At 37.6% G+C, this 14,017-nt stretch overlaps 1 protein-coding gene across 7 annotated transcripts in view; it reads left to right on the top strand.

Moving 5' to 3' along the window:
- LOC106875510 (uncharacterized) overlaps positions 1-12,026 on the top strand; it is a 342,680-nt gene extending 330,654 nt beyond the window's left edge. For all 7 annotated transcript variants that reach the window (XM_052966006.2, XM_089349902.1, XM_052966002.2 and 4 more), the window contains one exon: positions 9,587-12,026. In XM_052966006.2, the coding sequence (XP_052821966.1) occupies positions 10,046-11,698 (1,653 nt within the window). In that variant the 5' untranslated portion in view covers positions 9,587-10,045 and the 3' untranslated portion in view covers positions 11,699-12,026. The remainder of the gene's footprint in view (positions 1-9,586) is intronic.
- The last annotated feature ends 1,991 nt before the right edge of the window (positions 12,027-14,017 follow it).

Raw genomic sequence — 14,017 nt, 5'->3', positions numbered from 1 at the left:
TGTCAAATCGTCAACTGCACCAGCTGCACCTAATTTTGTCGTTCAGCATTGTAATTCTACGCAAGCTAAAAACAATCTTCACCAGGCGAGACACATCAATCACTACTGACATGAAGTGACAGACTTTCACTACGGTTTTTTGGCCTATAAACAATATACCGCTAAGAATTCTCGAAGTTCCTAGAAATACCTCTACATTTAAGTTGCTAGAAATACTTCAAGGCGGCGAGCTGGCAGAAACGTTAGCACGCCGGGCGAAATGCTTAGCGGTATTTCGTCTGCCGTTACGTTCTGAGTTCAAATTCCGCTGAGGTCGACTTTGCCTTTCATCCTTTCGGGGCCGATAAATTAAGTACCAGTTACGTACTAAGGTCGATGTAATCGACATAATTCCTTTGTCTGTCCTTGTTTGTCCCCTCTATGTTTAGTCCCCTTGTGGGCAATAAAGAAATAAGAAACGTTAGCACACCGGGCGAAATGCTTAGCGGTATTTTGTCTGCCGTTACGTTCTGAGTTCAAATTCCGCTGAGGTCGACTTTGCCTTTCATCCTTTCGGGGCCGATAAATTAAGTACCAGTTACGTACTGAGGTCGATGTAATCGACATAATTCCTTTGTCCCTTGTGGGCAATAAAGAAATAAGAAATACCTCAACATCTCTGATGTACGACTTCTATTGAATGACATTAACATTTCCAACAAAATAGTTAAGTTCTGATTAGTTGGTAGTCTACCTTAAACCTCGAGACCCACGTCGAAATATGATTCACATATTTGCAAAAATACCGAAATTGCGCTCACAAATATCCTAGAATACGCAATAAGTAAAAGCCAAAAAAACCAATTGTCAAATATTCCCTCAGTTTCCGTCTACCAAATCCACTCACAAGGCTTTGGTCGGCCCGAGGCTATAGTAGAAGACACTTGCCCAAGATGCCACGTAGTGGGACTGAACCCGGAACCATGCAGTTCGTAAGCAAGCTACTTACCACACAAGGTGCTGTGCCTATACTTTAACGGTCCCTCCGACATTGTTAAGATCGATTCTGCAAACCTACTTTATCTCATCTTCAAACCATCCGACACAATATACTTCCCTTAACCCAACTTCTACAGAATTTTTCATGTCTGGGATACCCTCAACACAAATGGTTTTCTAATAATCTATACATTGTTGCAATTTACAGACGTTGAAGTTAAATATCAGCCTCACTGATCTCATCAGTCGAATGAAGGTGGGTGAGAACGAAAAAGGCCGTAGACATTGCTTCTTCTCATCCAACTATATGAAAAGAATTTGGAAATAACACACAGCTATAAACACTGCTTAGCAATGCTTAATTATCTTGCAGTGTTGAGTTCGTCGCTTTATGTGGGATCGAATATTATAAAAAGTGACAACAATGTTAATCCAGCAGAATGGACTCGATGTCATGAACACACAAGTAAATTGCCTTTCTATAACTGATCGTTCGCCAAGACCGCTTCATTGTAGTGGGATTTTTTTTTTTAACCCATACAATAAGGAAATTCAGAATACTTTTCTTTTTAAGTTCAAGTAATATTAATGCTATTCAAAAAGTTATGAAAAGATATATGCTAGACTAATAATTCGACTAGTGATAAAATATAACTTTATCGATTCACATCATGAACGAACTAATCAATACTGCTATATTTAATTCTTAGCTCTGACCAGCATTATGTCAATTTTTCGCAGCATCGCTGTTAGTCGTTATAGAGAGTTATCTCTGCAGGTGATAATTCGAGCACAAATTGGAAGACCCTTAATGCATGAAACGTTGTTGAATATAATTTTATGCTTGACTATAACGAAGTGAAAGACTAAAGTGTATGGGACTATTCAATACTATGGTTCTGAAGAGACTTAATGGTGCTAAGAAAGCCGGAACAGTAAGTTTTTGTCGGTATCGCTCATTTGCTAAATAGTTTGCTGCCAAGCAGGCTACTCAGTGATACAAAGAAAAACTGGTCAATAATAGTACTAAAAAAATGTATTATTATTCTTTAATGTTCTTTTCTCCAATATCTTAATCTTATCATTCTGTCATTTTTATTTTAGCGACGGATATAGTATGAAAAGATGAGCCTGCAATCGTTAGTGAAGCAGTAATGATGTGTTTCTAAACTTTATAACCTCCTGATATTTTTCGATACAACGCTTCCAAATATGTGACGAGAACTTCATCATCATATTGTATAAATTCTATGAATATATATGAGTTCTACAGCAAATTTTGTATCCAATTGTTATGTCAAACATATAGTTAGCTACAGATTTATTTCGCTCAAAGTAGATTGCAAAAGACGCCTTTCAATTAAGTGAGGAGTCCTTGGCATTAGTTTCAAAATTCCTTCGGTCCAGAAGAAGTGACACAAAGAAGCGATCTGTAATCCCATTACAATTATATAACATAATTCTGATTTATTTCAAGTATGTATCTGACGAAGGAAAAGGAGCCTCTTCTCATTTTACCAGGGAAGTAATAATGTTTGGTTTAGCATAGACATGAAAGACTTACTCGGACATTTCATAAAAGCAATAGTTTCTATTCTCAGTTTATTGCATTTTTTTTTTACATGTTTGGCAGTAAAAGATAAAATGCAAAACGTCTTCTCCTGTAAATTAGATTATCAGGCAATTCAGCCATTATTAGAGAAAGAGAGAGAGAGAGAGAGAGAGAGAGAGAGAGAGAGAGAGAGAACAGAGAGAGAGAGAACAGAGAGAGAGAGAGAACAGAGAGAGAGAGAGAACAGAGAGAGAGAACAGAGAGAGAGAGAACAGAGAGAGAGAGAACAGAGAGAGAGAGAACAGAGAGAGAGAGAACAGAGAGAGAGAGAACAGAGAGAGAGAGAACAGAGAGAGAGAGAAAATGTGTGTATTATATAATTGTTAGTTTGGTACACGACCTGAAAAGTAACTCAGTATTTTTAATATCTTAATCAAAGAAGGAAGAGAAGCAACCAATGCACTTGGAAAAGAAAAGGAGAACATTATCATGAGACGGAAGATCTACGCTGTAACCCTAATATATAAGTGTCCTTCCATACTGAATATATCGGATTCTAGCCTTAGTTTACATAATGATCCGTCCTTACTGAATATACACTTTCTTTCCTGAATTTCAAGATGTTTTTTCCATTACAGATGATACGATGGGAATAGTAAATTTCGTATACATAGATACGTACGTACATATATATATATATATATATATATATACATACGTTCGTACATACACGCACATACATGCATATATACATACATAAGACAGACAGACAGACATATTTACATACATACTTATATACATACATGCATAAGATCCTTGGCCTAGTTACAACATTCTCAAATGATGTAGGACTGGAGTTTGGTCAGGATAAATGTTGTTGTATGGTTATAAAAAGGGGGAAAACTATAAACCAGACTAATAACATCTCTATCAATGATTTAACTGTTTCCCCTATATCTGACGAGGAATGTTACAGGTATCTAGGGGTGGATGAAAATATATTTAGCAGTGGCACCTGTAACGAAACACATATCACTAAAGAATATTACAGCCGAACAAAGAAAATTTAGACCTCAGAACTTTCTGCATTCAATAAAACAGTGGCCCACAATGTGTTTGCAGTGCCAGTACTCATACCAATATTTGGGCTGCTTAATTAGACGCTTGACGAGATCCGAGCCATTGATGTGAAAACCCGAAAAATACTAACAAGCACACATAATTTCCACATAAACTGTGACATAGACTGCTTCGACCTAATACGAAAACAAGGCGGCAAAGGCTTAACATCGATCCAAAATGCCTTTGAATGTAGCATAATAACCTTCGGCAACATCTTTTAACCACCAAGTGTCGAAGTGCATCCCTTGACCATGAGGCTTGATAATGTCATAAGACTTGGAAGGCAACTCCTTGAGCAATACTCTTTGTCTGATAACCTATAATACATGCCCAAAGAAGTCGTACGACTCTACCGCAAGTTTAACAAATCCCCACTCACAAGAAGACACTTGCCCAAGGTGCCACACAGTGGGACTGAACCCAGAGCCATGTAGTTGGTAAGCAAGCTACTTACCACACACGCACGCACACACACACATATATAATTTGTCCACTGTACCGTTTGGCAACCGGTGTTGGTCATTTTACTTAGCACTTCGGCAAAAGACACCGATAGAATAAGTACCAAACTTTAGAAAAACCATAAGTACTAGGACTTTAAAGGCGGTGCCTAAGCATGGCCGTTATCCAATGACTGAAACAAGTAAGAGATAAAAGAAGAAAAGATTGTAACATCATTCACACAAAATGTTTTTATTCAGTTGGCACGTAGAAATATTCATTAAAATTGTTTTACTTTCATTTGAAACGGAATATTATTTGCGCTGTATAAACCAAAGAATTTCCAAGAGTTGGCACTTGAAAAGCAATTTGATTATAATCAACTAATCCTGCAATATCTTTAAGTAACTGAAATTCTATAAGGTGTCAGAATACTAACGGTGTTATAAATAACACATTTCAAATAAAACAAAATATATAAAATGTCTTTACAATATAGGGTTAATTTTACCTTTTGGATATAAACGCTTTTTTTCTAAATTTTGCAAATACAGGCATCCCTCTTTCTTTTTAATTATGAGATATATGGGTTTTTCATATGAACGTTTTTGGAGCTTTTCCTTTTTTATTTTTTTGAATATGTATAAACTTTTATTCCTTCTTCAATATAATGTTTCTTTGCTGAATGTTAATACCTCCCAAGTATGTAGGTGTTCCTCCTTCCGTCCTTACGAAATATATATATGTATATATATATATATATATATATATATATATAGCACAAATGGTGGGAGTTAACTTCATGCAACTTAAAATTTTATAGGTTCAAAGAACAAACCTAAATCTTTTCTAATCTAGGCACAAGGCCCAAAATTTGGTGGGCGGGGACCAGTTGATTAGATCGACCCCGAAAGGATGAAAGGGAGAATCGACCTCGGCGGAATTTGAACTCAGAGCGTAGAGGCAGACGAAACACTGCTAAGCATTTCGCCCGGCGTACTAACGTTTCTGCCAGCTCGCCGCCTTAGAACGAACCTAAATCATCAGACATTTGGTGATAAAGCAGCTTCCAGACATAGCGGCGTCGGCTATCTACCTACATAATGTCCGTCCACGTGGGCCTAAGAAACTTTTAAGTTGCATAGAGCTGAGTCAACTATTATAAACTAATATATATAATCATCAGCACTTAACGTCCGTCTTCCATGCATTTATGGCTCGGACGGTTCACAGAAGCTGGCCAAGTAAAAAAGAAACTACCCTATGCTACTCTGTTTTGGCCTTCCTGACACCAACCACTTTGTAGAGTGGACTCAGTGCTTTTTACGTGACACTAGCACAAGCGATGTTAGTGGTGGCATGATTTTTACAGCTGGATGCCCTTTCAAATGCCAACCACTTTACAGTGTGGTCTGGATGCTTTTTACATGGCACCAGCACTGGCAGTTTCGCCAAGTAACTGGTAAGACAAGGAATTATGAGAGGGGCATAAATATACTTATGTGTGTATGTATGCGTGTCTATGTGTGTGTACGTATGCTTTAAATTCATTTTTGACCTCCTTTTCACTTTATGATCTCTAAACATTTTATTTTATTCTTTTTTTTTACTTGCTTCAGTCATCTGACTGTGGCCATGCTGGAGCACCGCCTTTAGTCGAGCTAATCGACCCCAGGACTTATTCTTTGTAAGCCTAGTACTTACTCTATCGTTCTCTTTTGCCGAACCGCTAAGTTACGGGGACGTAAACACACCAGCATCGGTTGTCAAGCGATGTTGGTGGGAACAAACACAGACACACACACACACACACACACACACACACACACACACACACACACACACACACACACGCACATATGTATATACATATATACGACGGGCTTCTTTCAGTTTCCGTCTACCAAATCCACTCACAAGGCTTTGGTCGGCCCGAGGCTATAGCAGAGGACACTTGCCCAAGGTGCCACGCAGTGGGACTGAACCCGGAACCATGTGGTTGGTGAGAAAGCTACTTACCGCACAGCCACTCCTGCGCCTGTCTGCATTTTGTCTCTTAGTCTTTTTGGTACTTTCTTCCTTATATAATCTGACCGTTTAGATAGAATGATAATTTACAATCAGCCTGATACTTTTCTTTTCCGTGTTTTTTCTAATAATTAATTTGTATTTTGATTGTAATTGTATTTTGTCTGTAACTGTATCTACGATTCTAGTCTTCCCTGTGACTATACATCACTCTGAGTAGACATTATGAGGCTGAATGAAATGGTGAGAGGATCTAGCGAAGATCTTATTTAAAAAATCATCTGAGGAGACGCATTTAACACCTTGTATGTATGATACTAATTGCACATCTCACCTGCTGAGCTGAGACCCCCTTCGGTCATGACTGACCATGAGATTGCACCTAGAAAGTTACCCTCACAGGCACAAGTCCGGGCAAGGTTGTTTATGGAAGACCAGCAGTCGCCCATGCATGCCAACTTCCCCTCTCCACGCCACCAGTGTTATCCAAGAGAAAGGCAAAGGCCGATACAGCATGGCACCTGTAACATCGCAACTCATTTCTACAGCTGAGTGAACTGGAGCAACGTGAAATAAAGTGTCTTGCTCAAGAACACAACACAGCCCGGTCCGAGATTCGAGCTTACAACCTCACGATCGTAAGCTCAACGCTCTAACCACTGAGCAATGCGCCTTCGCTTCACCATCTCACCTATGTACTAAAGATGTAAGAATGTTTCGAATCAATTCTAGTGGGTATAAATAATGTCGTTAATTCCATTTTCTATCATTGGTACTATTCATATAAACTCTGGAATTCAGTAACAGAAGAATTTCCACAGTATGATAACATCAGGTAGCCGATAACTGTGGACGAGCATTGCATAGCATTCTACAAGGTTTTACCGGAATCTTACTAAACTAATGCGTGTGTGTGTGTGTGTATGTGTGTATGTGTGTGTATGATTAAATACGTTTGTCTTATTCAGCTTACTTTCGATTCCACTTCTGTTTATTCAAAATATTAAGCTTTTTACACATTAAGGTCAAGTATGTATTAACACTTGTAGGTTTAATATTAAGAATGTACAAAACCTGCTGAATAATGGATTTCATAGCAGAGATTGTACCGTTCCTCTTGTATATATGTCCTATATTTATATACTTAACCTATATACACCGTGTGTATATATATACATACCCTATATAAATTGAGGTCGTATATATGTATATATATATATATATATATATATATATATATATATATATATATATATATATATATATATATATATATATATATACATGTGTGTGTGAGTGTTTGTACATATATATTTTATATATATATATATGTGTGTGTGTGTGTGTGTGTGTGTGTGCTATTATATATAAATATAAGATCAAAGTTCATCTTTTTTAATCTAATAACAACAACCATAACAACAACCATAACAACATCGATAATAACGATAATAAGAAGATTACATAGTATTGTATATATATATATATATATATATATATGTGTGTGTGTGTGTGTGTGTGTGTGTGTGTGTGTGTGTGTGTGTGTGTGTGTGTGTGTGTGTGTGTGTGTGTATCTTATTGTAAAAGTTTATGAGGAAAATATTTCAAAACCTAAAAAGCTAAAAGTAAAAATTAGCAGATAAATAAACGTAAACACAATAGATCGCCATTTGCTTCAAGCGAAATCCAAAGCATAATAGAGCGCTACTAAGACTTACTCCACAGAAAACAGAGGATGTCAGGAAACAATAAAGAAAGTAACAACTCCTAGAACATATGAAGATTTGGCTGTCTCAGTCTATCAGAAGACATTGTTCGATGTGTCTTGGACTTAAGTCATTTTAAATAAGCAGAACGCCAAGTTCTAACGGCAGACGAATTACGCACGCGATGTGCGTGCGTGTGTGTGCATGCACGTGTATGCGTGTGCGTGTGTTTATATATACTCTTTTTTACTTGTTTCGGTCATTTGACTGCGGCCATGCTGGAGCACCGCCTTTAGTCGAGCAAATCGACCCCAGGACTTATTCTTAAGCTGTTGCACTCACGATCGCTCGATCGTGGGTTCGATTCCCTGACTGGGCAGTGCGTTGTGTTCTTGGGCGAAACATTTCATATTACGTTGTTCCAGTCCCCCTTTCGATCATGTTGGCCTGCTCACCTAGCCAGCGGGGTTGCATCATTTGAAGGCTAAAATCAATGCAAAATTGCATTGTGATCAGTGATATGTTGTTGGCACTCCGTCGCTTACGACGTCGAGGGTTCCAGTTGATCCGATCAACAGAACAGTCTGCTCGTGAAATTAACGTGCAAGTGGCTGAGCACTCCACAGACACGTGTACCCTTAACGTAGTTCTCGGGGATATTCAGCGTGACACAATGTGACAAGGCTGGCCCTTTTTGAAATACAGGTACAACAGAAACAGGAAGTAAGAGTGAGAGAAAGTTGTGGTGAAAGAGTACAGCAGGGTTCGCCACCATCCCCTGCCGGAGCCTCGTGGAGCTTTAGGTGTTTTCGCTCAATTCCGGCCTGGGAATCGAAACCCCGATCCTATGACCGCGAGTCCGCTGCCCTAACCACTGGGCCATTGCGCCTTCACTATGTTATTACATATCAGTGATATGTAATAACGTCTGATAGCCTAGTGGGGACGTGGTCACATTCTACCTGAAATGTGTGGTTTGATGGTTAAACTAGAAACCATTGCTATGAGTTAATAAGATAGCTTATACGTGAATCACTCGACTTCGAAATAAGAGACAAATGCTCTCACAAATCACATATTCACCGACTTAGAAAATAATGGAAAACGAAAGACACATAAGATATTGTGTTTAGCATGAAAAAAGACGAGATTGCCATGGTTAGAATGCCATTGATTACATGTCTATTTAATCTGTGTTGATTTGAACTATTGTAAGAAACTGTGAAAGCTGGAAACCATTATTATTAGTTAATAAAAAAAAAGCTTAAAAGTGTATCCCTCGACTTCATAGACAAATGCTCCCTCAAATCACATATTCAGCGACTTCAAAAATAAAGGAAAAAGGAAAGATACATAAGACAATGTAGCGCGGAACATAATGATGTCTTTGATCATGTGACTACTTAATCCATGTTAATTTGAACTGTTTTAATAAACAGTCACCTCTCGTTGGTTTTTCAGGATTCCCTTGTTTTAAATATTTTTGTGAGGTTACATTACCTCGGTCTATATTTTTTAGTATAGTCTTTTCATACTTTTCTTCGTAATTTATTCCACAAGCGGCTGTATTTTTCAGCTAAGTGGTATTAAACGAATGTCGTCTTGTAATATCAAATAACAACTTATCACCATCTTTGAAATACCTGACTGCTGAATATGTTGTTTTGTTGTTGTTTGTTGTTTACTTTTTGTTTTATTTTGATTTTTATGTGTTTCATTTTTCATAATTTTTCTTTTTTTCTTTCCTTTTATTCCCTAGGGAAACCAGTTATTGAAAATCGAACGAAAAAAAATCGATAGAGAAACAATATTTGTCCATAGTCTTGCCACCACTAATCCGGAATACATGTCTTCTGGAAACAACAAAAACAGTAAGAAGTATAACGTCGACGTCGTCAGCAGTAGCAGTAGTAGCGGAAGTAAAAGAAACATCGAAAGCAAGAAGAACCGCACGAATAACGAAAACAACAGCAGCAGCAGTAGCAGCAGCAGTAATACCAGCAGCAACAACAGCAATAACAAGTGTAACAGCAAACAACAACAGCAACGACATCAACAAATATCTCGAGAGAAAACATAGCGGATGATTCTTCAACCGTTTCCCCAAATGAATCCCAAGCGCAGGAGAATTCCGTTTCCAAATTAAATTGAATGATACGCCTCGCACAACTAAAGACTTTTCCATCTCAGGACTCACCGTTATCCTTCAGCTGCCATAATGCGATTCCGACGCTTCGCTAAATTTGATGCCCAACGATCGTTGCTATTAATCGTATTGGCGTATTTTTTCGCTGCTTTTGGCATGATTTTCTGGAGTGCTCTTTTGGTTCCGACGTTTAATTCGAAAACTAATTTCTTTTCAGAGAGAGATCCGTTATCTTTAAATAAACTTTTTCTACAAGATGCATTTATTCACAAACATTCCATGCGAAATAAGACGTATTATCTATTAAAATCTAAATCTAGATCCTCATCATCATCGTCATCATCGTCATCGTCATCTTCATCATCGTCATCATCAGCGTCATCATCATCGTCGTTAAATTCATCGCCAAATTTATCATCGTCAAAATTATCATCAAAGTTATTATCATCAAAGTTAAAATTATCATTAAACTCAGCATCATCATCATCATCATCGTCATTATCAGCATCAGCGGCATCATCATCAAACACAGACTTTCCATATTTCGCAAAAGACTTCATTATAAAAGATCCGACGGTTTCGGGTTGGATTAAAAACCGAGCTTATTTTTGTTCAAAGAGAATTGAATGTTTCTCGAGTGAATTCGCAAAGCTAAACGATGTTTTAATTGATACAAAATTGTGCAAGGGTCATGAAGGGGGAGAAAACCTTAACACTGTGTTCAACCAATCGGAAGAAGAGGAATATCTAAGCCTCGAACCCGGTTTCTTTAAAGTAAACTGTCATTCGATATCAACGTATCAGTTTCTAAAAAGAAACCATTTGAATGATTGGTGGTCAGTGTTAAAAGGAACATCTAGTTTCAGATATCAAAACATTTTCACTGAAACGTGTTTTACGATAGCAATTACGCGTTACGAATACGTCAATTTCTATCACACCATGACGGATTTTTACAACGCTTTCCTAATGTTGCTTATATTCAAACAACAGCCACAAAATGTCAGAATTCTTTGGATTGATGCACATCCTCAAGGTTCGCTTGATTCTATATGGAAAAATCTTTTTGCAGGTTACACTAGGTTAAAAAGGATAAAGAGGCCTGTCATATTCCGTGAACTTGTTTGGAGTATTATGGGATATAACAGTCCGATTATGCAAATGGACCGTGATACTTTACCGTACGTAGAAGAATTCCGCGATTTCTTCTTAAAAAGGTTCAACCAAACGGCAAACAGAGAACTCGACTGTTCAAGTTTGAACGTATTGTTTATCTGGAGAAGAGATTACATCGCACATCCGAGAAACCCCAAAGGAATTGTCTCAAGAAAAATCAGAAATGAGTTAGCCCTGTTACAACAAGCACGAAAACGTCTTTCAGGAAAACACTCTGTCAAAGGAATACAGATTGATCTTTTTACAATAGACATGCAATTAAACTGGATTATTAACACTGACATTCTTATTGGAATGCACGGTGCAGGAATGACCCACTCATTATTTCTACCAAAACATGCGGGTGTTATTGAGTTTTTCCCTACATACTGGCCAGATAACAATGCCCACTTCCGTTCTATATCAATGTGGAGGAAACTGAAATATCTAAAATGGCAGAACAGTGACACTAAGAACGAGTTCATTAACATGTACACACAGATACCAACCACTGTTTTGGCCAACATGTTGGATGATATGTTGAACAGGATCTGCCCAAATATCATATGAAACAAACACACGCGCATATATACGCACATATACACGCACATACAAACAGGCATACACAAACGCAAACACATATATGCATTTACATAAACTCACAAACATTCCAATATAAAAGTTTCTCATAAAATAACAAACACAAAAGTCTTACATACAAAGAGGGGTTCTTTTTATTGTTATTGTTGGTTTTTTGCTTTTTTTTCTACATTTTGTTATTTCTTTTTACTGAAAAATAAATATATGTTTGAAGGGAAATTATGTTTGGAATGTGATCAGAGTTATTCAAAACAAAAATAAAAACTGATTTCCCTCCAAACAGTATATTCAAAACTGATTTTATATTTTATATTATTATTATTATTATTATCGTTACTTTTCGTTTGATTTCCCATTTTGATTCATCTTTCGGCCGGGTCTCAATCAGAGACCTAAGCCACGTATGTATTAGATGGAGAGAAACTTCTTGGGAAGATAAACGGTTGATTCCCGCATAATTTTTGGAATTTTGTAGATTGTTGGTTTCCAGGAGATCTAGTCAAAAAGTGTGATAGTACCTTTCTTGATCATTTCCATGGCGCTCACAACAGGGGTGGTTTTGGTTTTTAATTGCCACGTCCTAGATATCTCAATCTCAAAGTCCTTGCATTTCGATAGATTTTCAAATTCATTTGCTGAGGTGTGTCTATTTGTAGGCACCGTCATATCAATTAACTGACATGATTTCGTCTTTGATGATGATGTCTGGCCTGTTATCATTTATTTGCCTGTCGTCTGTATGTATCCCATAATCCCATAGGATGGTAAGATTCTCTCCCTCAGTGACTGGTTGTGGGTGGTGTTCTAACCAGTTCTTATGGTGTGGGATATCATTGATGGCATATTCACCCGTGCAAGTATTACCCAACTCGATCAAGTATGGTTTTATATTCTGCTGGTGCAAGGACTGAGCAAACGGCATCAATATGGACAATGCTCTCAAGTTTGCCATCGCAGAGTCTATACTTTATACGTGACGTTGGCTTGATAGTTCCAAGTGCAGTGTTCTTTATACAACGTAAAAATGAACAACTTGTGCGTTGGTCTACATTAATTTGTGCGTTGTGCTGAACCGAGATCACAATGCGGTTATGATTCATTTCTCAAAGCAATTTCCCTTTAATTATAATGATTATATATTTTTTAAATAAAAGCTTCAACAACTCATCACTTCGTTTTTCCCACGTTTGTAAATTATAAGATATTTTTTTAAGTAAGTCCTTTGATTCATGTTGTACGACAAACATGTAGGATTTGCCAGTTTAATCTGTTACTCCTCAATTCACCAGCAGGGTGTATAAACTCCTCTTTCTTCTCTCGAACACCGGTAAGGTTAATCAACTATCTGTATGTCTGAGTGGGGTCGTTAAATGTCAAACAAAGAGAGCCTTCATTCTAATTAAAGTCGCCCAAGCTTTTTTTTTTTGTTCTGGGATTGTTAAAGATGATTTCAATATTGGACAGGGATTCAGTGAATGACAAAACACACTGAAGGATTTGTTTATGGCTTGCTTGTTGCTAAGTCATATCCATAAGAAAAGCAGAGTGAAACCTTATAAGTAATTGCTAGACCTGCTATAAATAGCAGCGAAATCTCCTTCAAATCACATTCGTCCATCGTAAAAGAAATAAATGTTTAAAAACTCAGAAGATGACGTATTTACGTAAAAAGACAATACGGTCAAGGCTGGAACTTCATTGATCTTAGATGTGCTCAATCAGTGCTAACCTGAGACTAAACAACAATGCAAAGGTTTTGTTCTAGAGATCTATACTTCCCCATCACTTTTGCATCTCTTTATCTTTTCTACTCTAGGCACAAGGTACGATATTTTAAAGGGAGGGGGCCAGTTGATTAGATCGACTCCAGTACGCAACTGGTACTTAATTTATCGACCCCAAAAGGATGAAAGGCAAAGTCAACTTCGGCGGAATTTGAACTCAGAAATTAAAGACAGACAAAATACCACTAAGCATTTCGCCCGGCGTGCTAACGATTCTGTCAGCTCACCGCCGATCACCAACGCTGACGTAAAAGCACAATATTAAATTATGTTTGTTTTACCAGAGATACAGGAAAGAGATGGTAAATGGAAACGAACCATCGATCGCTTGGCAGGTAAGCATGTGTTCTTACTACCCACGCAGGTATGAGTCCTTCTTGGAATTTATCCGAGGTAAGTCAATATAACGGAATTGCTCTTTCGTTTTTTTTTTATTTCCTGCTTAGTTCAGTGTTTTCAAACAGTGACATTGAGAGTATAGCAGGCTCGGTACTGTTCATAGCAG

This window comes from Octopus bimaculoides, chromosome 3 (assembly GCF_046866305.1).
Source record: "Octopus bimaculoides isolate indiv1 chromosome 3, ASM4686630v1, whole genome shotgun sequence".
In the NCBI taxonomy this organism is placed as follows: domain Eukaryota; kingdom Metazoa; phylum Mollusca; class Cephalopoda; order Octopoda; family Octopodidae; genus Octopus; species Octopus bimaculoides.
The sequence above is the reverse complement of the archived record's forward strand: the minus strand, read 5'-3'. Positions and strand labels throughout refer to the sequence as shown.